The 27,078-nt window shown below is 46.4% G+C and overlaps 1 protein-coding gene, 1 long non-coding RNA gene, 1 other non-coding gene and 1 pseudogene across 3 annotated transcripts in view; 2 read left to right on the top strand and 2 right to left on the bottom strand.

Annotated features, from left to right (window-relative positions):
• EPHA10 (EPH receptor A10) overlaps positions 1-27,078 on the bottom strand; it is a 44,216-nt gene extending 17,138 nt beyond the window's left edge. The window contains exons 1-6 of the mRNA XM_081495238.1: positions 26,892-27,078; positions 24,708-24,772; positions 23,328-24,006; positions 16,997-17,152; positions 16,084-16,434; positions 242-375 (exon numbers count right to left, since the gene is read on the bottom strand). Of these exons, the coding sequence (XP_081351364.1) occupies positions 242-375; positions 16,084-16,434; positions 16,997-17,152; positions 23,328-24,006; positions 24,708-24,772; positions 26,892-26,997 (1,491 nt within the window). The 5' untranslated portion in view covers positions 26,998-27,078. The remainder of the gene's footprint in view (positions 1-241; positions 376-16,083; positions 16,435-16,996; positions 17,153-23,327; positions 24,007-24,707; positions 24,773-26,891) is intronic.
• On the top strand, positions 8,550-8,621 carry TRNAE-UUC (transfer RNA glutamic acid (anticodon UUC)). The gene has a single exon. It is a non-coding gene; the product is annotated as a tRNA-Glu (tRNA).
• LOC145508000 (U4 spliceosomal RNA) lies at positions 10,389-10,494 on the bottom strand (annotated as a pseudogene).
• On the top strand, positions 11,757-16,113 carry LOC145507814 (uncharacterized). The gene is made up of 2 exons (XR_014055138.1): positions 11,757-12,266; positions 12,772-16,113. It is a non-coding gene; the product is annotated as an uncharacterized LOC145507814 (long non-coding RNA).

Below are 27,078 nucleotides of genomic sequence, written 5' to 3'. Positions count from 1 at the left end.
GGACACGATGACGGGTTAGGAAAGAAGACGTGAAGAAAGAGGGAGAGCTGTGTGTCCACGGTGAGGAGAGGCCAGGAAGAAACTCCAGCTGGGTAGGCCGCTTGGGGGCCAGTGGAGATGTTTAAAGACAAAGCAAGGACTTATGCTGGGAGGGGTTTGTAAAGAAAAGGAAGCCTGCAGGAGAGGGGGACAGATCACAGCTGGTAATGCAACCCCAGGTCCCTCCCAGACCCAGACTCACCTTCTCGAAGTATCTGATCTCATACTCTGTGCCGTTGGCCCCTGGGGCTCCCGCGGGGATGGGCTCCCGCCACGACAGAGACACACTCTGGGGCTCCACTCGGTCCCTGCGGATCTCATCCTCCTCCCAGGGCGCTGAAAGTCAAGTAATGCAGGTTCTCTGGGGCAGGGGCAGGGGGCTGGAAATGCGGGGCTGGAAAGGCGGGGCGCGCGCGGGGAGCCAAATGGGGCGGGGCCAAAGGGGCTATGGGTGGAGCAAGAGGCTCCTGAGGGGCGGGGCCTGAGGGATAGCGTCTTCTTGAGGCTAGAGGAAAGGTCTGACTCCACAACTCTTGGCTTCCCTAATTCCCAGCAGGAAAGCAGCAGGCCATGTGCTGCTTGCCCACCCCCTACACTCCAGCTTCCCTTCAGGTGGCTGGTTCTAATTCCCACAGGCTATTTCTACACACTCTGTGGCTTGGAGATATTAGACAGCACAGCAGGAAGGAAGACAAGCTACTTCACTATTCTAATAGTCTGGTCAAGAGGTAATACACTCAAATAAACTAGGAAAGAAGGAAATTACCTCAACAAATAAAGGCTATATATGAAAAGCTCCAGCTAACATCATACTCAATGGTGAAAAGCTGAGAGCTTTTCTTTGAAGATTAGGAATCTTGCCACTTCTATTCAACACAGTCCTGGAAATCCTAGACAGAGCAATTAGGCAAGAAAAAAGAAATAAAAGGCTTCCAGATTGGAACGGAGGAAGTAAACTGATCTCTGTCCACAGATGACATAATCTTATATGTAGAAAACACTAAAGGTTCCACAGAAAACACTGCTAGCAAAATTGCAGGATACAAAATCAAATCACAAAAAATCATTCGCATTTCCACCCACTAACAATGAACAATATGAAGTGAAAATCAAGAAAGCAATCCCACTTACTTAAGTTTATTCCTAAATATTACAAAATAAAAAACTCTCTTTAACAAATGGTGGTAGGAAAATTGAATATCCACATGAAAAAGAATGAAGTTGGCCCTTAGTTTACACTACATACAAAAATGAACTCAAAATGAATTATAGACATAAATGTAAGACCTGAAACTTCTAGAAGAAAATATAGAGGAAAAGCTTCATGATACTGAATTTGGCAGATTTCTTGAATATGACACTAAAAGCAAAAAGCATAGACAGCAAATGTAAAAACAACAAATGGCGCTACAAACTTAGAAACATCTGGACAATAAAGGAAACAATCAACAGAGTGAAAAGGCAACCAATGGAATGGGGGGAAATATTTACTAACCGCATATCTGATAAGGGGTTAATGTCCAGAATATAAAAAGAACTCCTTCAATTCAACAATAACAACACCAAACCCCACAAATAACCCAATTTAAAAATGGGTGTTAAAGACAAAGCAGGTCTTTGTCTACTGCCTTGCCTTTCCAGCCCTGGTAGTCCAGTGTTGAGAATCCACCTGCCAGTGCAAGGGACACGGGTTCGATCCCTGCTCCCGGAAGACTTCACATGCTGTGAGGCCCGCACACCAAAGCTAGTGGACCTACGCTCTAGAGCCCGCACTCCACAACAAGAGAAGCCACCACAGGGAGAAGCCTGCACACTGCAATAGAGAAAGCCCGTGAGCAGCAAAAAGACCCAACAGAGCCAAAAATAATAAATAAATAATACATTTTTAAAAAATGGGCAGAGGACTTGAATAGACATTTCTCCAAAGATGTGCAAATGGCCAATAAGCACATGAAAAGATGTTCAATATCACTAATCATCAGGGAAATGGAAGTCAAAATTATGAGATATCACCTCATACCGGTTAGGATCAAAAATAAACAAAAAGCCAGAAATAACAAGTGTTAGTGAGGCTGTGGAGAGACTGGAACCCTGTGTCCTGTTGGCACTGTTGGTGGGCATGTAAATTGGTGCAAACACTATGGAAAACATATGGAGGTTCTTTATAAAAATATAAAAATAGGATCCAACTAGAGATAATCATATTAGGTAAGTCAGAAGGAGAAAGACAAATACCATATGATAGTGCTTACATGTGGAATCTAAAATATGACACAAATAAACCTACCTATGAAACAGAATCTCAGATATGGAAGTCAGACTGGTGGTTGCCAAGGTGGGAGGGAGTTTGGGGAGGGGCAGAGTGGGAGGTTAGGGGTAGCAGATGTAAGCTTTTATATAGAGAACAGATAAACAACAAAGTCCTATTGTATAGCACAGGGAGCTATAGTCAGTATCCTATGATAAACCATTATGGAAATGAATATTTTTTAAATGTATATAACTGAATCACTTTGCTGTATAGCAGAAACTAACACAACATTGTGAATCAACTATACTTCAATAAAAATATTGATAAAAAACAAAATAAAGATAGAACTGCCATGTGATCTAGCAATCCCTCTTCTGAGAATATAGCCCAAGGAAACAAAATCACAATTTTGTACAGACTACTGCACTCTAATTTTCATTGCAGCATTGTTGACAATAGCCAAGATACAGAAACAACGTAAGTGTCTGCTGACAGATGAATGGATAGACAAAATTATATACATATATATTTAATGATATGTTATTCAGCCATTTTAAAAAAAAGAAATCCTGCCATTAGCAAAAACACAGATGAACCCTGAGGGCATTATGCTAAGCAAAATAAAACAGAGAGACAAATACTGCCTGATGTCACTTATACACTGCTGCTGCTGCTGCTGCTGCTGCTGCTGCTAAGTTGCGTCAGTCGTGTCCGACTCTGTACGACCCCATAGACGGCAGCCCACCAGGCTCCTCCGTCCCTGGGATTCTCCAGGCAAAAATACTGGAGTGGGTTGCCATTTCCTCCTCCAGTGCATGAAAGTGAAAAGTGAAAGTGAAGTCACTCAGTCGTGTCCGACTCTTCGCGACCTTATGGGCTGCAGCCTACCAGGCTCCTCCGTCCATGGGGTTTCCCAGGCAAGAGTACTGGACAGAATCTAAAAAAGCCAGAGAACAGAGACTAGACTGGATTTTTGCCAAGCGATAGGACAGGGGGGAAACAGGGAGATGTTGGTCAAAGATCCAGACTTCCAGTCATAAGAAGAATAAAATCTGGGGATCTAGTGTATACCATGGTGTACTTGAAAGCTGCTAAGACAGATCATCAGTGTTTGCACCATGCACAAAATGTAATTATGTGAGAGGATGGATGTGTTAACTAACCTTCCCATGGCAATCATTTCACAATATACATATGTACCAAATCATCACACTTTAGAGTAACACAGAGTTATATGTCAATGATGTCTCAAAAACGTAGAAAGAAAAAAAAAAAGAAAACGTGATATAGACATACAATGGAATATTACTCAACTTAAAGAAAGGAAATCCCATTATATGCTACAACATGGATCAACTTTGAGGACATTATGCTGAGTGAAATAAGCCAATCACAAAGAGACAAATATTGTATGATTCCACTTCTGTGTAAGCTATCTAAAGGAACTGAACTCTTAGAAGGTAGAATGAGGTTGCCAGGGCCTGGGAGGACGGGAAAAGATGAGTTGTTGCTCAAGGAGTATAGAGTTTGCATTTTTTTTCAATAGTTTGCATTTTTCAAGATGAAAAAGTCTATAGGGGTCTGTTGTATGATGATGTGCATATAGTTAATGCTACTGTACTGTACACTAAAAATGGTTAATTTGGTAAATTTCTTGTTATATGTTTTTTACCATGATAAAAAAGATAGCAACTCTCAGGTCACACAACTCAAAGCAATTAAATCAGTTTCTGTGGGGTGGGACTCAGGCATTACTATCTTTTTAAAAAGCTTCTCGGTGATTCCAACGTGTGCCAAACAGACCCAAGAGAAGACGCTAGGAAAGCGGATGGGTAAGTGGTTCCAAGGGCTTCCCTGATGGCTCAGCTGGTAAAGAATCCACCTGCAATGCAGGAGACACAGGAGACGTGGGTTCAATTCCTGGGTTGGGAAGATCCCCTGAAGGAGGGCATGACAACCCACTCCAGCATTCTTGCCTGGAGAATCCCATGGACAGAGGAGCCTGGCGGGCTACAGTCCATGGGGTCGCGAAGAGTCAGACAGGAGCGACTAACCCCACAAGTGGTTCCAAGGCTCACAAAAGGTATCCAGGAGGGAGATGGAAATCCAGAGCCATTTGAAGGTGATTTGATGAAACTGTCCAGGGCAATGCAGAAAGGGAGAGAAGGCAAAGCTTTCAGGAAACAAGCCCAGGAAATGACCACACTTAAGAGACAGGCAAAGGAAGAGGAGCTTGAGAAGGAGGAGCCAAAGAGGGGAGAGGAAAAGCCAGGAACAAATGAGGCTACAGAAGCCCAGGAAAAAGAACTTTTAGGAAAGTTCCCGCTTGACTCTTCCTGTTATTAGCTACTGGTCCACAAGCAAGAGCCTCAGTTCCCTTACACATAGATGGAAAACAATAATGACCTCTTCATACTCGCTTTGAGAATTTTATGAATTAATAACATATAAAGAGCTTAGCATAATAATTGACATAGAACAAGCACTCAATACCACGTTTACCAGCAAAAGGAGATGCTGGTTGGCAGGGTCATATGCTGAGCAAAGACGGGTAACAAAACAATTCAAAATGCCACTGGTTTTAACAATGTGGAGGTTCCTAGTGTCTTCAGGGCATTCAGAGGAAGTAGCCACAGGACTGGAATAGGTCAGTTTTCATCCCAACCCCAAAGAAAGGCAGTGCCAAAGAAAGTTCAAACATTCTTTGAATGTACAATTGCACTCATTTCATATGCTAGCAAGGTTATGCTCAAAATCCTTCAGGCTAGGCTTCAGCAGTACGTGAACCGAGGACTTTCAGATATACAGGCTGGGTTTAGGAAAGGCAGAGGAACAGAAGATCAGATTGCCAACATTTGCTGGATCATGTAGAAAGCAAGGGAATTCCAGAAAAACATCTACTTCTGTGTCATTGACTATGCCAAAGCCTTTGACTGTGAGAATCACAAGAAACTGGAAAACTCTTAGAGAGATGGGAATACCAGACCATCTTACCTGTCTCCTGAGAAACCTGTATTTGGGTCAAGAAGCAACAGGAACCAGACATGGAACAGAATGGTTCAAAATTGGGAAAGGAGTATGTCAAGGCTGTATATTGTCATCCTGCTTATTTAACTTCTATGCAGAGTACATTGTTCAAAATGCTGGGCTGGATGAATCACAAGCTGGGATCAAAATTGACAGAAATATCAACAACCTCAGATATGTAGATGTTACCACTCTAATGGCAGAAAGTGAAGAGGAACTAAAGAGCCTCTTGATGAGAGTGAAAGAGGAGAGTGAAAAAGCTGGCTTAAAACTCAACATTCAAAAAACGAAGATCATGGCATCCAGTCCCATAACTTCATGGCAAAAAGAAGGGGTAAAGGTGGAAGCAGTGACAGATTTTATTTTCTTGGGCTCCAAAATCACTGTGGACGGTGATTGTAGCTATGAAATTAAAAGACAGTTGCTTCTTGGAAAGAAAGCTATGACAAACAAAGACAGTGTATTAAAAAGCAGAGACATCACTTTGCTGACAAAGGTCCATATAGCGAAAGCTATGGTTTTCCCAGTAGTCATGTACAGATGTGAGAGTTGGACCGTAAAGAAGGCTGAGTGCCAAAGCATTGATGCTTTCGAATTGTGGTGCTGGAGAAGACCTGTGAGAGTCCCTTGGACAGCAAGGAGATCAAACCAGTAAATCCTAAAGGAAATCAACCCTGAATATTCACTGTAAGGACTGATACTAAAGCTGAATCTCCAGTACTTTGTCCACCTGATGCAAAGAGCAAACTCATTGGATCCTTATGCTGGGATTCTGATGCTGGGAAAGACTGAAGGCAAACGGAGAAGGTGTGGTAGAGGATGAGATGGTTAGATAGCACCACCATGTCCAATTCAATAGACATGAATTTGAGCAAACTTTGGGAGATAGCGAAGGACTGAGGAGCCTGGAGTGCTGCAGTCCATGAGGTCACAAAGAGTTGGACACAACTTAGTGACTGAACAACAAAACAGCAGGTAGCAAGGAGTCAAGGAAATGGAGACAAGGGTGTAAGGAGCTGTTTTTGAAAAGCATATAAACATGGCTTCCAGTTTTAAATGGTCACCATCTAACAGCCCCCATTAATTGTCTCTCTTCCAAATTCTAATTAAAACCCAAATATACAGAAACTAATTGAAAACGCAGAAATGTCACCATAAACTAGTCTTGACAGCTGATTGCCAGAATGGGAGGATGGGGAGTAGAGTGGCATATTTCCACCTATGATAAAGCCAGTGGGACTGGACTGAAAATACAATTGTAGTGAACCCCCAGGCTATGCTGCCTATGGAGTGACATTGCCTCCCATCCTAAAAATAACTTGAAAGATCCTTTATCTTTCCTCCCACTGTCTGACCCTTTAAAAAAAAAAAAAAAAAAGCAAGGTCTTTGTCGACTGGACAATGAGCGCACAGCCATCACTTCACTGCATAGTTGCTTCCCCTATCCCCTGAGAGGGCCTCTCGGCCTAGATACACTTGGAGATGGCAGCTCCCAGAAAAGATGCAGGCACAAAGGGAAGAGGAGTGATGAGACATCCTAGGAAGGGGTACAACCTCTTGTAGATACAGATGGAGGGCAGAGATAGGAAAGAGCCAGGAATGCCATGTTTTAAAACTACATCTTCTGAATGTTATCACATGGCCAGGACATAGAGACAGGAGAAGGTTCCATTTCAGCCCTGCAGAGTGATGTTAGATGAAAGCCTGATAAACCCCGAGAAAGAAGCTAAAAACAGAGCCCCAGCACCTGCTCTCCCACCGTACACTTGTGATGCGGTTCAGCCAGCACCCGAGTGTGGCCAAGAGTCCAGCAGACACGGGCTGTTCAACAGCCATGCCCCTCTTTCCTGCTGACCAAGCTCAGTTTTGGATTCAGGGTCTACTGTCTCCCTTCAGATGACTCGGGTTGATTCTGATTGTCCTAAAACATTCAAATGCACTCATTCCCTTTGCCAATAATTGGGTCAGGGTTGGATTCATAATACAATTCTGGCCAAGAAAAGGAGAAATCACCTAAGAGGAGGAGAGATTCTGGGAAAGGTTACTTTAAAAATAGTGTTGATTGAATTTGTTACAATATTGCTTCTGCTTTTTTATGTTTTCTTTTTTTGGTTGCGAGGCATGTGGGATCTTAACTCCCCAACCCAGGATGGAACCCGTACCCCCTGCACTGGAAGGCAAAGTCTCAACCACCGCACCACCAGGGAAGTGCCTGGGAAGGGCTTCCTGCTCTTAAAAAAGACACTGACAAGGAAGAAACAGCTATTTTTCTGCCCTGCATGGTAAGGGTGTGATGTCTGGAGTGGCTGTACCCATCTTGCCACCACAAGGGAGCCAGCGTAGGTTATAAGGACAGAAGACTGGACAGAAAGAAAGAACCTGGGTCCTTGAGAGCCAGATTCAGTTGCTGTATTAACCAAGCTCTAATTTTACTCTTCTAAGGTAAACTAAGAAGTCATTTCAGTCAAAGGTCATTTGCACTGAGTTGTATTGTTGCTTGCGGCCGAAAGCTTCACAAATCAATCCAAAGGACAATTCATGTGTCATGGTCTTGGTTTGGTTTTGGGGTTTTTTTGGGCAAATATCAGCTATTTCCTTGTTCAAGAATAGCTAAAGAGAAAAAAACTAAGAAAATGGGCATATGAAAAAATACTTCTGAATTAGCAAAAAAGAAAAAAAAGTATTATTCTGAAAACTCAGGAGGAACAGATCTTGAAGAGTGATTAATATGACAGTTAGAAGAACAAGTAAGGAGACTGTTTGGCATCTTCAAGAAGATGAAAGAAAACACAGCCTCTTGAAATAGAAGCAGAAGGCCACGAAGGGAAAACAGATGGAGAAGAAAAAGAAACAGGATGACATGAGATAAAAGTGGAGAAGGTGAGAAACGCTTGTAGGGAAACTAAAAATGCGTTAGCAAAATCGAAATATTTAAAAGTCATTATAAGTACACGGAATTTAACAAAATCACAAGCAGAACGGGAAACTTAAACTTCTTAGTCTTTGGAACATCAAGTAGACAGTAAGAAGGAAATAGAAAAATTGAATAATATAGTACTTAGTATATATGAGGAAAGAGAGAGGGAGAGAGAGAACACTGCAGTTCCAAAAAAAAAAAAAGCGAAGTATGCATTGCTTTAAAGTACCCATGGAATAGTTAAAATGGTCACCATATCTTAACCCACAAAGAAAACTCCACCAGCTCCTTTAAAAAGGAGACACTGTAGGGAACTCCCTGGCGGTCCAGTGGTTAGGACTTGGTGCTTTCACTGCCAGGGCCTGGGTTCAAACCCTAGCTGGGGAATTAAGATCCCACAAACCATGCAGCAAAAAAAAAAATAAAAATGTAAACACTGTACAAACCTCCTTCTCTAAACATGAAGTCGTAAAATCAGAAACAAAAAGATAACAAAATAAGTCATACAGAAATTAAAACACATTCTCCAGAACACTTTTAGCCAAAACGACAATACTAAAAGAAAACATAGGTACAAATCTTTACAACCTTGATTTAGGCAATGGTGTCTTAGATATGAAACCAAAAGCACAAGCAACTTATAAAAATAAGCTGGACTTCATCAAAATTTAAAATGTTGAGCTTCAAAGGATAGTACTAAGAAAGTGAAGGACAGGGAATTCCTTAGCGGTCCAATGGTTAGAACTCCATGCTTTCACTGCCAAGGGCTCAGACAAAAAAAGAAAGTGAAAGTCAGCTAGTTGCCAGAGGCAGGGGGTGAGGGGTGAACAAAATGGGTGAAGGTGGTCAAAATGTACAAATTTCCTGTTAGAAAATAAATAAGTCCTGGAAATGTAATGTACAGGGTGGTAACTAGTGTGGTGATTACAATTAAAAATACTATATTGTATATTTGAAAATTGCTGAAAGTAGGTCTTAAAGTTCTCATAAGAAAAACAATTTATAACTGTGTGTGGTTATGAATGGTTATGGATGTTCTAGACTTATTGTGGTGATCGCTCTACAGTATATAAAAATATCAAGTCATTATGTTGTATACCTAAAATTAATGTTAAATGTCAATTATGCCTCAATTGCCAAAAAGAAAGTGAGTGACAATCCACAGAGCAAATATTTGCAAATCATGTGCATGATGGTTGTTATGTATGGAATTGTGTTCCCTCAAAAAGATATGTTGAGGTCCTAACGCCCAGTACCTCCAGAATGTGACTTTATCTGGAAATATGGTCTTCACAGAGGTAATCAAGTCAACGTGAAGTCGTTTAGGTGGGACTTGTCCAGTGTGACTGGTGTCCTTCTGAAAGGGGGGAAGTTCAGACACACAAACACTGATGGAGGGGAGATGATGTGAACACATATGTAGAAAAGAGGGCCATGTGACTGGAGTGATGCATCTATGAACCAAGAAAGGCCAAGGACTGCCAGCTAACTCCAAGGGCTGGAAGGAAGGAACCCTTCTGCCTTACAACAGTCACGCAGACCATGGCCCTGCTGACACCTTGATTTCAAACTTCTCACTTCCAGAAGTGTGAGACAGTAAGTTTGTTTTAAGCCATCCAACTTTTAGAAATTTGGTACAGCAATCCAAGGAAGTAATACAAAGATATCCAGAATATCAGAATATATGTATATATTCAGTTAGTTCAGTTGCTCAGTCGTGTCCGACTCTCTGCGACCCCATGAATTGCAGCACGCCAGGCCTCCCTATCCATCACCAACTCCCGGAGTCTACCCAAACCCATGTTCATCGAGTCGGTGATGCCATCCAACCATCTCATCCTCTGTCGTCCCCTTCTCCTCCCGCTCCCAATCCTACCCAGCATTAGGGTCTTTTCCAATGAGTCAACCCTTCGCATGAGGTGCCCAAAGTATTGGAGCTTCAGCTTCAACATCAGACCTTCCAATGAACATCCAGGATTGATCTCTTTTAGGATGGATTGATTGGATCTCCTTGCAGTCCAAGGGACTCTCAAGAGTCTTCTCCAACACCACAGTTCAAAAGCATCAATTCTGCGGCGCTCAGCTTTCTTCACCGTCCAACTCTCACATCCATACATGACCACTGGAAAAACCATAGCCTTGACTAGACGGACTTTTGTTGGCAAAGTAACATCTCTGCTTTTAGGGAAAAGTTTTCAATTAGCAATAATCGCGCCTCGGATAAACCTCATTGGCTACGATACTGCCACTGCGCAAAGCTATGTCTCTGCTTTTAAATATGCTATCTAGGTTGGCCATAACCTTCCTTCCAAGGAGTAAGCGTCTTTTAATTTCATGGCTGCAGTCACCATCAGCAGTGATTTTGGAGCCCAAAAAAGTAAAGTCTGACACTGTTTCCACTGTTTCCCCATCTATTTCCCATGGAGTGATGGGACCAGATGCCATGATCTTGGTTTTCTGAACGTTGAGCTTTAAGCCAACTTTTTCACTCTCCTCTTTCACCTTCATCAAGAGGCTCTTTAGTTCTTCTTCACTCTCCGCCATAAGGGTGGTGTCATCCGCATATCTGAGGTTATTGATATTTCTCCCGGCAATCTTGATTCCAGCTTGTGTTTCTTCCAGCCCAGCGTTTCTCATGATGTACTCTGCATATAAGTTAAATAAGCAGGGTGACAATATACAGCCTTGACGTACTCCTTTTCCTATTTGGAACCAGTCTGTTGTTCCATGTCCAGTTCTAACTGTTGCTTCCTGACCTGCATACAGGTTTCTCAAGAGACAGGTCAGATGGTCTGGTATTCCCATCTCTTCCAGAATTTTCCACAGTTTATTGTGATCCACACAGTCAAAGGCTTTGGCATAGTCAATAAAGCAGAAACAGATGTTTTTCTGGAACTCTCTTGCTTTTTCGATGATCCAGTGGATATTGGCAATTTGATCTCTGGTTCCTCTGCCTTTTCTAAAACCAGCTTGAACATCTGGAAGTTCACGGTTCACGTATTGCTGAAGCCTGGCTTGGAGAATTTTGAGCATTACTTTACTAGCGTGTGAGATGAGTGCAATTGTGCGGTAGTTTGAGCATTCTTTGGCATTGCCTTTCTTTGGGATTAGAACGAAAACTGACCTTTTCCAGTCCTGTGGCCACTGCTGAGTTGTCCAAATTTGCTGGCATATTGAGTGCAGCACTTTCACAGCATCACCTTTGAGGATTTGAAATAGCTCAATATGTATATATTAGACACACACAAAAAAACCTCTTATAACTCAATGACAAAAAGAAAACCCAGCACATTGAAAAGAGGTTCAACATCAGTAGTCATTATGGAAATATAAACTGAAACCATGGTGAGGTATCACTTCACATTGACTAGGATGGCTGTAATCAGCAAGACAAGCAAGTGTTGGTGAGGACATGGAGAAACTGGAACCTTTGTACATTGCTGGTGGGAAAGTGAAATGATACAGCTGCTTTGGAAGACAGTTTGGCCGTGCCTCAAAAAGTTAAGCAGCTCCTCAAAAAGATTTTTTTTTAAAGTTTCCATATATATCGGTCCATGCAGGCTGCCATAACAAGATACTACAGACTGGGTGGCTTAAACAACAAAAATTTATTTTCTTAGAGTTCTAAAGGCTAGAAATTTCAGATGATGCTTGCAGATTCATATTTGTATTCTGGTAAGGGCTCTCTTCCTGACTTGCTCCCAGCCACCTTCTTGCTGTATTCTCACCTGTCCTTTCCGCTGTGTATGGACAAAGGGCATAAATGAGTTCTGGTGTGTGTTCCTCTTCTTGTAAGGACACCTTGTAGGTCCCTGGGATTCAGGCCTCTCCCTTATGATCTCACTGTTGTTGTCCAGTTGCTAAGCCATGTCCAACTCTTTGCGACCCCATGAACTGCACCACACTTCCCTGTCCGTCACCATCTCCCTGAGTTTGCTCAAACTCATGTCCATTGAGTCAGTGATTCCATCCAACCATCTCGTCCTCTGTTGCCCACTTCTCCTCTTGCCTTCAGTCTTTTCCAGCATCAGGGTCTTTTCCAAAGAGTCAGCTCTTCCCATCAGGAGGCCAAAGGTGGGCTCATTACCATTAATTATTTCCTTAAAGGCCCTATCTCCAAATATAGTCACACTGGGGGTTAAGGCTTCAATATATGAATTTGGGGGAGATAATTCAATCTATGACACCATATGACCTAGCAACTCCACCCCTAAGTATATACCCAAGAGAACTGAAAACATATGTTTCCACAAAACTCATACATGAATGTTCATAGCAGCATTACTCTAATAGCCAAAAAGCAGAAACAGTTCAAATCCCACAGATGAATGAATAAACAAACTTGTGGTATATCCACACAATAGAACATTAGCCATAAAAAAGAATCCAATACTGATAGATGCTACAACATGGACAAGCCTTGAAAACATTACGCTAAGTGACTGATGTTGAAGCTGAAACTCCAATACTTTCGCCACCTCATGCGAAGAGCTGACTCACTGGAAAAGACCCTGATGCTGGGAAGGACTGGGGGCAGGAGGAGAAGGGGATGACAGAGAATGAGATGGTTGGATGGCATTACCGACTCGATGGACATGAGTTTGGGTAAACTCCGGGAGTTGGTGATGGACAGGGAGGCCTGGTGTGCTGCGATTCATGGAGTCGCAAAGAGTCTGACATGACTGAGAGACTGAACTGAACTGAAGTGAAAAAAAGCCAGAAACAAAAGTCTACACATTGTATAATTCCATGTATATAAAATGATCAGAATAGGAAAATCTGTAGAAACAGAAAGTGGATTAGTAGTTATTAGGGGCTAGAGTGGGTGGGAGCAATCGGGAGTGACTGTTAATGGGGTTTCTTTTGGGGGTGAAGAAAATGTTCTGGAATTAGAGAGTCTGTGATAGTTGCATAGGAAAAAATGACTGAATTTCACACTTTAAAAGGTATGTGAAATTTCATGGTATGTGAATTATATCTACAAAGAAAATGACAATATGAACAATGTGCAATGTATAAATACATACTAGATGTGACCAAAGCTATACTCTGAGGAAATTTCTTAGACTTAAAATATTAAAACTATAATATAACAACTAAGCACTGAGCTCACCTAGAAAAAGACCTCAGGAAAGCAGGAGGATGGTATTAAGAAAGATAAAATCATAAAATAATTGACAAAAGTAAAGAGCAGTGGAATTGATGAGTTCAAGAGCTGGTTATCTGTCATAACCAATAAAATAAATTCCTTCCAAGAATAATTTTTAAAAAAGAAATCACAGGGCACAATATGAAGAAAGAGAAAGTACACTCTAGATACTAGAGAAAGTTTTTAAATAAGCATTTCTGGGCTAATAAGTTAGAAAAAGATCATCAAAAGATGTTCTGTGGAAGTACAGATTAACAAAACTGATTCAAAAGGAAGTTACAGAAAAGACTGGGCCATCAGCAAACTTTCCCACTAAAAAAGTACGGTTTCCCAGGCAATTCTGCCTGTCTCCAGAGAATGATAACTATGCTCTTTAAACTATTCCAGAGCAGAGAGAAAGAAAAGATTATCACTGATGCCTTTTTCAAAGCCAGCGTTACCAAAATGCTAAAACTCAACAAAGAACACAAAAACTAATCTCTCTTATAAATGTAGATGGGAAATATTAAAATATAAGCAAATTAATTCAGCAAATATTAAAAGAATAATACACTCATCTGCAGTAGGGTATAATCTAGGAATGCAGAAAATCACACTGTAAAATCCAGTAGTAGAATTCATCTATCAAAAGTTCAAAGGAGAAAAAACATGTGGTCATCTTGAAAGATGCTTAAGAAGCATTTTGTAAAATTAACATCCATTGCTGACTTTTTTTAAGCAAAAGCATTATATGGCCAAGGAGCTAAAAGCAGGGCTTTGGTAATAGACAGACCTGAGTTCTGGCTGACTTTGGATAATTCACTTGGCCTCTCAGACTTCAGTTTTATCATCTGAAAGATGATTATAATTCAATTTAAATGAGTTAATGTAGAAAATCATATTGCATGGTACCCAACACAGAGCAGCCTTCAACCCGTGGAAGCTTAGTGTTTTTATTAATAAAATGGAAGCAGAAGATTATTTCTTTAACATGATTTTTAAATCCATCTATATCAAAATACGATTGTTATCAGGAAATACTAGATAAAAATTTGTGTTGCATGTATTATGCAAAGGGGGATTTATAGTAGATAATTCTAGGTATGGATATAAATATAGAAAAAAATGTGGAAGGATATACTCCAAGATATTAGTAGTTGTGTTTATCTCTGGATAACAGGATTCTGGGTGCTTTCTTTCATTTTCTATACTGAATTTTTAAAATGTAAATGCAGGATTTTCCTGATGGCCCAGTGCCAACACAGGGGACACAGGTGTGATTCCTGGTCTGGGAAGATCACATTTGCCATGGGGCAACTAAGCTCTTGCGCCACAACTACTGAAGCTTGAGGGCCCTAAAGCCCTGCATGCCACAGCAAGAGAAGCCACCACAGGGAAGAGTAGCCCCTGCTATCCGCAACTAGAGAAAGCCCACCCACAGCAGTGAAGACTCAGGACAGCCAAAAAAAAAGAAGACAGAAAAAATATTGCTAAATGTAAATGCAATAACAAATGTTAGAAAGGGATAGTTTAAAAAAAACAAACAAAACAACTGTTCTTCCAGAAAACCAGACAAGTTGGGAACCCTCTCCCAAAGGACAGAGGAAATGGATTGAGAGCTGAAAACAACAAAGGAAGTGACAAGATTTGAGAATCAGAAAAATGGATGTACAACTCAAGGCTTAGAAAGATTCTTAAGAGAGAGACTGGAGTTATCAGAGGTTCTAGTCAAAGTAATAACTGAAAAAAACTTTCAGAAATAAAAAGAGGTATGCAGATAGAAAGCTTTACGATGTTATAGCCAAATTCAATGAAAAGAGGTCAATATTGGTTAGATTTTATTTTCACCAGTAGGCTAAAGAATTATACAAACATCCATGTGTGTACATCTTTGTACCCAAGTTACCTACAAAACAATGAAAATTACCCTGGCCTCAGACTCCTCTGCAACACAGCTGCCATTAGACAAGGAAGCAGTCACAGAAGGATCTTCTCAGACATGAAAAGACTCAGAAACCATACATTCATTTCTTGCAAAGGATACTTGAAGGATTACTTGAAGCTGTACCCCAGCTGAGTGAGACAATTCAAAAATATTAATAAAAGTCAAGAATGTGGAAGGTGTGATATTAAAGGAGTGCAGGTCTTCACTTACTCATCTTAATTCCAGACTCCCAAAAGGGACTGTTATGTGTTGGCCAGTGAATTCTACTGCCCCTACCCTCCGACGCTCCATGCTTCCTTGTTCTTTTCCAGGACCAGGAAAGAGGGTGAGGCAATAGAATCCTTGTAGAGGCCAAGGGACACACACAGGGTACCTCTTTCTGAGATAGCAAATAAGGAGGTATGATTCGGCTTCCCACTGAAATTTTTGGACAGAGGGGGTAAAAGACTGCAGAATCTTCCACCTCTTTTTTCCGGGAACTGCAGAGCTGGGTGTGGGGCAAAGGCTCGCTCCCAGGTCAGGAAAGAGAAGCGCGCACTGGCTCCCGCAGACTCGCTGAACACTCATAACCTCTGTGGCTCCGAGGCACAGAGTCATCCGCATCTTCAGTCCCTCCCGCCTGGCCTTCGGGAAGGGGTCTGACCTCGGTGGGGGTCGCCGGGGTCGGGGATCTTCGTGTAAGACCAGCGATCGCAGTTTATCTGGGATGGTTGCAGGTTGTGGGGATGCTCGCGGTGGGCGGGACAGGGGAGCGCGCGGGGTGCAGAAGACCTTACCCCCGGGCCCGGTGGAGACCGTGACTTGCGCGTAGGTGGCTCCCGCGGCGGCCGCCGGGCCAGACACGCCGTTGAGCGCGGCCACGCGCACGGTGTAGCGCGCACCGGGCCGCAGGTGCAGCAGCGTGGCGGCGCGCTCCCGCAGCCCCACCTGGCGCGGCACGAAGGCCACGCGCGGCCCGCATGGCTCGCACGCGCCCGCCGGGCCCTCGCGGCCGCAGCGCAGGCACAGCAGCGAGTACGTGACGTCCGAGCGGCCGCCCGAGTCGGCCGGCGGCAGCCAGCGCAGCCGCAGCGCCAGCGGCGAGCGGCTCAGGCTGTACTGGAGGTCCCGCGGCGCAGACGGCGGCCCTGCGGGAGACGGGTGGGCGCAGTCAGGGGTCGGGGTGGGCGGCCGCTGAGCAGAGGAGGGAGAGGGCGGGACGGGGCGGGGAATGGGCGGGGCGTGGGCCAGTGAGGGGGCGGGGCCGGGAAGGGCCGGGGCGTGGGCCAGTGAGGGGAGGGATGTGGGAGTGGGGCGCGGTCAGTGATGGGGTGGGTGGACGTTAGTGAAGGGATGAGGTTACGGATCTGGGGACCCAACTGACTGTAAGGGGCGGGAGTCCCCATCCTGACTGGAGAGTTAGGAGAGATGAGGGCGGGAGCGGTGGGCAGCGGCCCACAGGGTGATCCCCCAACAAGCCTAACCTCATCCCTCCGTCTAGACTCTCTCTGTTGTCCTGGTTCTTCCATCCCCAGGCCCCGGCCTGCGGTCATCACCCCTCCCTCCACTCTGCCGTCTGGGGGGCAGGCCCCCACGTGCGCCCTGGCTCTCCCCAGCCTGGAGCCCCTGCCCTCACTACGCCTGGATTCCGCCTTTACGGACAGCCCCCCACCCCCTACCCGTTGTAAGGCATTCAGGAGCTGGACTCACGGGTGCAGGAGGCCGAGGGCGGGTCGGTGGGCGAGCGTGCGTAGCTGTCCTGGCACACGCAGAACGTGGACGCGTTTTCCAGGGCCCGGCTGTGCTCTGGGCACGGCGAGCAGAGGGGCCGCCTCGGGGACACCTTGTAAAACCCTGGGGGACAGGCTGCGAGGAGGAACTACGTGAGCAAGGGGCTACACCACAGCCTCTCCTCCACTTTCCTGATTGGGGTGGGGCTGCGTTGCTGCTTTTAGTAATTCACTGAATGCTCATAACATCCTGTGAGATCTGCACTTTATCCTCACTTTAAAAATGAGGGAACTAAGGCTCAGAGAGGTTAAGTCACTTTCCAGATGTCCCACAGCTAGTAAATGGAGGAATTCCAACCGCAGCCGACTGGTTCAGAGCCCACACCACACTGCCCTAATGCCCACTAGAAGAAAAGGAGCCAGGCTTTCCAGTTTTGATGTAAGGACAGAAGGGAGAGACCTCTGAGGGTTGTTCCCCAGTTACTCAAGGACAGACACCCACACACTCCCAGTTAGAAACACTGTCACACACAAACACATACACACTTGTCAGAGCTCATCCTCCCACCTCCACTGTTTGAGGGTTTAATGCATCATAAATCCTCTACTGACACACTTGGTCTCCATTTAGGAGTGGAGTCAGCCACTCTTAAGTGGAGGGAGAAGAGGGACCATGAAAGTTCCTTGGTTCTGACACCTCCTCAGTTACTTTGCTTCTCTCACTTCCCTCACCTCCCCTAGAAGTCAGTGGTTAAAAGCACAGGCTTTTATGTCTAAACTACCTGGGTTTGCAGCTGAGTTGCATGACTTATTTGCTGTGTAGCCTTGGGCAAGTTGGTCTTCTTCTCTGAGCTTGCATAGAATACCTACCTCAAAAAGGTGGTTGGAGGATTGAGATAAAAGATGCAAACTGCTGAGCCCGGTACAGACAACATTTGCACACCAATGGTAGTAATTACTCTTCCTCCAGCACAGGCCTAAAGTGGAAACAGCTAAACACCCACTTTAAAAAATTTCTCACCAGCTGGGCCAGGGAGGGAGGCAATGGCTCCTGGCCCTCCTCTCAGAGCTTGGGTGGTCCTCACCTGGTTCTCTGTCCCTGCCAGGATTTCTTTATCCCTCTCCTCTGTTTTAGCTTTTTGTGGAAGGCTGGCGGCTCTCCAACCCCCAGAAGACATAATACAAAAGAAAGGATGCAGACTAGACCTTGGGAAGAACTTCCAGCTGTCTGGGAGAAGAGGGCAGGGGGTGAGGGTTCTCATTATCTGGAGGCTTAGGTTTGGCAGTGGGTCCCTCTTGCCTAGAGCCCTGGGCTTTGGGCAGGGCCTCCAAAGCTCAGGAGCCTTTGGAAGTCCCTGCCTTTGGAACAAAGCACGGGGCTTGCTAACATCTGATCTGGGCAACAGCAGTCAGGCTGGGACTCCAGAGGCCTGGGTTCCAGTTTTAGCCTTGCTACTTCCTGTGCCTCTCTGGCCTCAAAAAACCAGACAAATGCAACACTAAGCATGGCCTACCCATCTCCGTCCAGAAGTAAGACAGGGATGTGTTTGTAGGATTGCACAGCAGGAGGGAAAGAATGTGGGAGGCTCCTTTCTCCGTGTATATGTGTGTCTGGGGTCTCAGAGGTGGGTGGTCCAATCAGAGACAGCATTGCTTATGTCTACTTTGAGAGGCTCTGTTTAGAAGAGGTTGTATTGAGGGGCAGACTCAGGAAGGGACTCCTGAGTACCGGTCCCCTCCCTCTCTTCCTCATGGTCAGAGTCAGAATTTCAGGGGTCCTCTAGTTGAACGCCCTCTGGCCCATCTTCCAGCACTTTCCCAGCAGGAGCCACAGTCTTCCTTCAGATACTTGGTAATGAGACCCACCTCCTTCTGAGGTGGCCTCTGCTGAACAATGCTGGCAGTTTGAAGTGCTTCCATTTAAATTTCACAGCAGCCCCCTAGGGTACTTTCCCCCAGCTCTGAGAAGAAAGGGGTGGGGGACGGGTCCAGAGAGATTAAGTAACTTCTCACGGCCCCTCAGTACCAGGCGGAGCTGGGATCAGAGTGCAGGCCTCTTCCCCCTGTAGGGGGCGCTGTGGGGGAGTGGGAATAGCAAGTCACAGCTGTTAGGTTGCTACCTGGCTCACATCGGCATTCAGTAAGCAGGTGGTGGGGCTTCCCAGGTGGTTCAGTAGTAAAGAATCCACCTGCAATGCAAAAGACACAGGTTCGATCCCTGGATCGGGAAGATCCCCTGGAGAAGGAAATGGCAACCTGCTCCAGTATCTTTGCCTGGAAAATTCCATGGACAGAGAAGCTTGGCAGGCTACAGTCCTTGGCGTCGCAAAGAATTGGACATAACTTAGCGACTTGGAGACTGAGCATGCATGCCTTCATGCTGAGCCCAAATCAGCCTCCCTGCATGTAACCCGCCTCATTCCTCTCCATCAAAGGGACTTGACGTACCCTGTGGAGCCTCAGCACGTCTGCTTGGGTCCCTCTGCTCCAGGGCAGTCTTACCGAGATTTGAAGACATGAGTCATACACTGACTTTTTCCCCCAAGGGAAACCCCACATCTTTCAATAATTCCTCTGGTGGCTGGGAGAGGAGCAACAAGAGTTACGGTGATTAAAGAGAGATGCTTCCATGTCTGTCTGCCTTCAGAGAGGGCTCTATAACAGCTACAGGAAACACTTGCAAGGCCTTCCCTTTTTAAACACAAACCTGACCGTTTCATGTCCCTTTTTAAAACCCTCCAACAGCTCCCCAATGCCGATCCCACCCATGCCACACTGAACTTTTCCTTTTCCACCTCTGCATCTTGTCCCCTAGTGTCTTATGCAACTTCTCTCCTGGCAAACGTCTATGTTTCTCCAAATCCTGGTTCAAAATAATACCTCCCTTGTGAAGCTTTACCTGGCATCCTCTCCTTGTCCCTATCCCCTAAGGCTGATACCATTACAAATGGCCTTTGTCTGGTCTCAGCCAAAGTCAGAAGTGGGATTGGGTTCCCAAGTCTGTGTGTGTGTGTGTGTGTGTGTGTGTGTGTGATTGCCTAGAATGTATATCTAAACCCCCTCCTTCAGTCCCTGATCCATTCATTCAACAATTTTTTTAGCCTCGGCTATGAGCCAGGTGCTGTTCTAGGCTGTGGAGCTGCAGCGATGAGTAAGGCAGAGCAAGATTCCCCTGTCCACTGGTAGAGGTGCCCCCTCCTAACCCACAGGGAGAAGAGAGGCCATCGGTTGGTAATTCTCTTCTCTATCAGCTCTTCCTGGTAACAGTACAGCGAGTGGAGCCATAAAAGCAGTCCATTTAAGGTATGGGCACCAGGGCACTGTATTTAAAAACAATAAAACTGACTAAAACGTGGCCCGCTTTTTGTTAGCAGCATGCATCAGCGATTCTAATCCACATCAGTAATAAAATACTTCTTCCCTGGAGGTCGACTGTCCCCCGCACTTGATACCCCTTTGGCTCCTCACCTCCTGTGTAAACAAGGCTCGTTATCACAGTAAAAAAAAAAAATCCTCTCTCCATCCAATGTCCTCCTCAAGACATCATGCCCTCTTCTCCCCCTTTCAAACCCAGCCCCCAGAGTGTTTACATTCCCTGCGTTTAGCTCTTCAGTCAGTCTCCTTCATCCTCTCACCCGCTGCAGCTGTTAAGACGTCCATCACTCAGCTGAAACCGCTCTCACCAGGGCCACTAGGCAGACACTGATCAATCCTCATGTTACCTGATGGCTCACCAACACTGCAGGCCATCCCCTCCTGGAACCTCCATCACTCTTGTTGTTGTTTAGCTGCTAAGTCATGTCCGACTCTTTTTCGACCCCATGGACTGTAGCCCGCCAGGCCCCTCTGTCCATGGGATTTTCCAAGCAAGAATACTGGAGTGGACTGCCATTTCCTTCTCCAGGGGGTCAGCCTGACCCAGGTAACAAACCCTTCTCCAGGGGGTCAGCCTGACCCAGGTAACAAACCCAGGTTTCCTGCTTGGCAGGTGAATTCTCTATCACTGAGCCACCCAGGAAGCCCTCCATCATCCTTGGCTGCCATGAAATCACACTCTCCTCCAGCCTCTGATCACTGCCTTGCAGTCTTCTTTATAGCTCCCCTTTGTATATTGCTGTTCTGTGAGACTTCATCATTGGCCGCCTTGCTTCTTACCCCACACATTCTCCCTGGTCTGTCCCAACCGCACCTATAGCTTCAAGTAGCATCTCTCTCTCTGTTGCTTAGCTCCAGACCCACTTTCTGTCTACCTCTATTTGAATGCACCATGGACACCATCAATTCTTTATGTGCATTCACGCCCTGTGTTCTCTACTCCAGTGAATTACCATCTGTCCATTCCATCATCCGGATGCAGATAAGTCAAAAAGGACTCCTTCGAAATCAAGGGTCACCAAGTGCTGTGGAGGCTATCTTGTTATTACATCCATCCTTGTCTCTCAGTGAGCTCTGCTACTGCCTTGGTTCAGAACTTGTGCTCTTTCTCCTGGACTATTACATCATCTTCCTTCCTCAACTTCTGGCCTCTAATCCTTCCTTCTCCAGCTTTTTCTTTGTAATTGCAGCTCAAGTGATCTTTTGAAAATACAAATCTGAATTTGTCAGATCTCTGCTTGAAACTCTCCCTAATGGTCTAAGGCATAAAGTCTAAGCTCTTTATCTCTTCTTTATCCCCACTCAAGGCCCTTCGTAAATTGCCGTTCCTCTTCTCCAGCCCCATCACCCTCACCTCCCCAAATGCCGTCTTCTGTATCCATGCTGACTTGCTGAGCCCCAAGCATGCCCTGTTCTCTCCCACCTCCATGCTTCTACAGACACAATCTCTTACCTCAGAATTCTCTTGGCTGCCTAGAAGAAAGGCCTTATCAACATCTCTCTCTACACTTAGAATTGGGTTCTCCTGTCTCCAGGCTGCCACAGATTTCTATTGATATGTATCACCCTTTATGCTAACTGCTCACTCACCCAGTACATTTCCACTGAGCACCTACCATATGTCCCATTATGGACACTGGAGCTGCTAAGATAATACAACCCATTGTCTGAGCTCAGGAAGTTCCTAGTCGAGTGATAGAAACGCTAGAGGTCACTGCAGACCATGGGGTAAGTGTAGAAACAGAGGTTTGGAGAGCCCAGAAGTGGATCCCAACCTTACCTGAAGAGCCCAGAAAAGTTTATATCTCCAAGTTTGTTACTGAACCACAAGAACCCCAGGGAAAAGATGGTGGCATTCATTTATAAACATATCATACACCCTCAATAAATGTAAGTGAGGTGTTCTCAACTCATGTTGAAGGGATGCCTGAACAAAGGAATGAGAGCAAGTTTAGTCACTTCTCCCACTGTCTTCCCACCACTGTATCAACCTCTCGATTAGCTCATACATCATCCTGTTGTGACTTTTAAATGTTTACATCTTTCCACCTAGACTATGAATTTCTCAAGAGTTGAGATTATGCCTGATTCATTTCTGTTGCCCTGGCACCCAGAGAAGGACCTGGCTTAGAAAAAAGCATCACTTGGTCTTTCTTCATTAAGTGTACATGGCCCACACCCCATTCTTACCCTCAGTCCTCAGAGCTATAGATAGAGAAGGAGAGACCTGTTCCTGGTGCCCCTACAGACCAGAGAGTCTAACAGAACCGCCAACATGAAGGATCTCCCCTAGGGGCACAGTGACTCTAGTTCAGAGAGTTGAGTGAGATCTTAGTAGTCACCTAGTGCAACTTCTCAATCTCTCTCTCCAGCTCAAGAATCCTCCTGCCAGCCTCTGACTTGTAGATTGTTGGTGACAGGGAGCTCACTCCCTCTAATGTAACCAATCCCAGCAGCCTCTAGCTAATAGAGCTGGGCTATTGTAGAGTTCTTTCCTATGCACAGGGGAGGCAGCAGGGTGTAGTAGAAAGAACCTGAGAGTTGGGCAAATCTGGATTTAAAACTCAGTCCCCCATTTCTTAACTGCAAGTGAGGTGTTACTCTCTCTGAGCCTCTGTTTCCTTATCTGCAAAACAGGGATAAAGATGATTTTATTGCTGTGAATAAATGAGAAGGCCTATGTGACGTGTCTATCATGGTGCCTGAAGTACAGGTCTCTGATGCCCCCTTGTATGGAGTCAAATCCGTCTCTCATTAACTTCACTCACTGATCCTGGTTGCACCCACTGGAAGCGCCACAGAAAGTCAGGACTCCCAGCTCCATACCCCGTGACTTCCCCACTCCCCCTCCTGCCTCTTTCATCTAGGACACACTCTCTCCCAACTGCCACCTGCGGACCACACTCCCACACCACACCCCCCAGGGCTCTGGATACCTTCACAGATGTCACCGCGTTCTTGGAATCCCGCACTGCAGCTGCACCGGCCCACGGGCACCAGCCACTCGCCATCGGCGCCGCAGTGCATGCGCGGGGGGCTGCCGGGCTCCCCTTCTGAGTGTGCCACGCACGTTCCGGTCACCTCCACCAGCGTGGAGAAGGCGCTCTCGGCTGCGGTGGCTGGGAACGCCGCCAGGCCCCTCACCGTGGCGCGGCACTGCTTGTAGTAGACCCGCACAGAGACTAGAGCCACGCATGCGCCCACATCCTGGAAGACCAGGTGGAAACCCCGCCGGCTGAGCGGACCGATCTCGCGCACCTCTGTGTTCAGCTTCATCTTGCGCTCGCCCAGGTCGCCCTGAGTGAAGCTCTCGTCTGCCGCGATCGTGTCGATCTTGCGGGGCCGGCTGCCGCCTGGGCGGGTACGCCCGCGGCCCAAATCGGCCTCGGTTTCCAGGTAGTAGACATTGAAAGTCTCCTTGCAGGTGCCCGCGGCTCCAGGGATGCTGCTGCAGTCACGCAGTGTGAACTGCAGCTCCACGAAGATGCGCTGCCCGCGGCCGCGGCTGATCCAGCCAGTCTGCAGCCAGTTGTCCTGGTTGGGCTCCAGCACATTGCACACCTGGTATGTGCGGATGGGACGGTCGTGCTCGTCCACGCCGCTGATCTCCTCCCACTGGGGAGGAGAACAAACATGTGGGCAGCTCAGAGCCAAGGCGCCCCCAAGAGGTCGAGCCCTGGGGTTGCCTGGGTCTGAAGCCCCCCTTCCCCATCATTTTGCATTCTCTCCTCCCCTCCTTCCTCATACACACCCCTGAAATTATAAGACACAGAGCTGGGAGAAACCTTGGAGACAACTGAGGTCCAGTTGATAGGGAAACAGGCTCCAGAGAGGGGTGACTTGAGTGGATAGACACATCTTGTTATAGCAGAAGTAGGAAGGGAGTCTCCTGGCTCTCCACTCCGTGCTCTTTCCACAACACCAAGCTGCTGTCACACCATCACCTCTCCCCCCATTGCCCCAAGTTTCCAAGCCTCTTTTAGAATTCCAAGTCTTGCTTGTCCTGTCAATCCATCAATCAACAACATTGCTTAGTGGACCTACTGGGTACAAGGCACCATCCAGCATTGGCTCCATCCAGATGCTGTGTTTGTTCCTAGACACACTCAGTTCTCTTATCATTTTTTTTTTTTTTTTTGCGGTCTGACTGAAGAGTCAACATTTTCTAATAGGCCACTTTGGCTTGAAGCCAGGACTGCTGGAGACTACATGCTCTCAGGAGCATTTTGATCTGATGTAGACATGGGGAGATAAAGGGGCTGAGTCCTGGACCACCAGGGGCTCCTTGGGACACAGAGGGAAAGGTTTACACTTACCCCATTACTTGGCAGTGCAGTCCAGCCCAGCTCAGCTTGGGAAGCTTTGGAATCCAAGAGGATGACTAGAGAGAGGGAAGAACAGAAATATCAGAAAGTTCAGGGCAGGGAGGGAGTGAGAACCTTTGGTGAGTTCACTTTAAATTTGCTGACTGAGAAAACAGAGAATGTGGTGAATGATACAGACAAGTTTTTCCCACTTCATATGTCCCCATGAGAAGGTGTGAGTAGATCTAGTCTAAAGAAAGGTAGCCATAATGATTAGGGAGGGAGCCTGTATTAGTTTTCTGTGACTGCTGTAACAAATTACCACAAATTTAGTGGCTTAAAGCAACAAAACTTTATTCTATTACAGTTCTGGAGGTCAGAAGTTGAAAATCAGTTTCACTGGTCTAAAGTCAGGGTGTTGAGACTGGTCCCTTCTGGAGGCTCAAAGGGGAGAATCCATTTCCTTGCCTTGTTCAGCTTCTAGTGGCCACTTGGATTCCTTGGCTTGTGGCCCCCCTCCTCCATCTTCAAAACACATCATTCCAGACTCTGTTTCCTTCTCTAGCTCTGACTTCTGTGTCTCTCTTATAAGGACCATTGTGACTATAATTGGGTCACCAATATGATCCAGTGTAATCTCTCCATCTCAAGACCCTTAGCCACACCTGCAAAGTCTATTGCCATTTATGATAATATTCACAGGTTCTGGGGATTTGGGTATGGAAATATTTGGAGAGTCATTATTCAGGCTGGCATGGAATCCATGATATGTGCTCTAAGACTGGCTCTAAAATGGGGGGATCAGTGACCCCACCTACCTTCCCAGATCCCCCAAATTATAACTGAGTGTCAAGAAGAAGAAGAAAATGAGAATTCTTGTACACATTTCTGAATTCACTCATACTCATGGGTTCTTTTGAGGTCTGGGGTCACCAGGGATAGGGGAGACTTGAACTTTTGAGTTTGACTCCCAGGACCTCTGGGGAAAACAAAGTAGAGAGACCCTGCCAGCAGCGAAAGAAGTAAAAATCTTTATCTCCTCAGCCAGCCCCTTTCCCAGGGGCTGTCATCTCCACTGCTTTTGAAAGATTATCAGGATTCCTTTAATATATAAAGCCATGACCCCTTCTAAACCAGAGATGCATGCAGTCACTTTCTTCCCACATGAGGCGTCTGACCTGCAGTATGAATTCTGCTGCCAGTATCGGTCCCAGAGAAACACTGGTTAGAACAGCACAGAAGCAGCTCAGAGCCAGAAGCCCAAGCCATCCCCAAATCTTTGAAGATTACTCATCTGGAGCTTAAGCAAGGGGGTGGGGCTCCAAGGTGGGCCCTTTAAGGGGGCTGGCCCCAGAGGTGTCAGCGGCAATGGGCAGGACCACTGACAGCTTCCCGATTTCGGTGTAACTGACAGCACATCGGAATTGCATATTGGAAAGCATCAGAGACCTAGCGCCCAGAACAACCCCGAGGCCAACGCCTCAGATTCCAGCTCCTCCAGCTCCTGCACCTGGATATTACGCCTCTGGATTTAACTGAGTGTACAGCTCTCCCAAATTCAGGGTCAGAAGCAAGACGCGATCTCTGGTACAGCGAGCACCCCCGAACCCGGTAACGCAGATCGCGCTGGTTAGTCTACACTCCAAATTCAGCACTGCGGACAGCTCCCTGGTCAGCACGTCAGACAGCTCCCAGACTCTTCCCCCAATCCCCCACCCCACGCCCCCCTCGCCACACTCGCCACCAGACCCCCCGCCCCCGTCGCCCCACCAGCGCTCTACCTTCTGTTGGCCACGCAGTGGTCCCCTAGACTCCCCACTGTTCCGGCTCCATCCCGTCTCCTTATACTCCGATCTCACCTCCGCATCTCCCTGCCCCCACACCTCCCACCTCCAATTGCTCAACCTGTCCGTCTCACCGGCCCCTGTACCGTCGCCTCTGGCTCCCATGGTTCCTGGTCTCTTTCTTCCCCAGCCTCCCAGGTCTCCAGCCCCCGAGCTCCTCAGTGCTCCTCTCTTCTCTGTTGCTTAGCCACCTTTTCCTCTCTCTCCAGTTCTTTGCTTCTCGCTGTCCGCTTGCTTCAAACCCCAAAACAGACTCCAGTCTCTTCGTACGACTCCTTCCCCAAGCACCCCAGTTCTTCAGCTTCCTATCTTTTGGCATCCAAGCCTCCAAAACAGCCACCAGTCTCCTCACCTTCCTCAGCGGTCCCGGGCCTCCCCGGTCCCAAAAGCAAGGCGAGACACAGCGGCATCAGGCAGATGAACAGGCGCAGCGGATGTGGGCCGGCGCCGGTCTCCATGGTCCGCAGACCGAGCTGTCAGTGCGGCGGCGGCTCAAGCCGCGCCAGCCCCAGCACCGCTGAGCAGTGCCCCCAGACCCT

The sequence above is a fragment of the Giraffa tippelskirchi genome, chromosome 5 (genome assembly GCF_054371585.1).
Source record: "Giraffa tippelskirchi isolate mGirTip1 chromosome 5, T2T-mGirTip1v1.2.pri, whole genome shotgun sequence".
NCBI classification, from domain to species: Eukaryota; Metazoa; Chordata; class Mammalia; order Artiodactyla; family Giraffidae; genus Giraffa; species Giraffa tippelskirchi.
The sequence above is the reverse complement of the archived record's forward strand: the minus strand, read 5'-3'. Positions and strand labels throughout refer to the sequence as shown.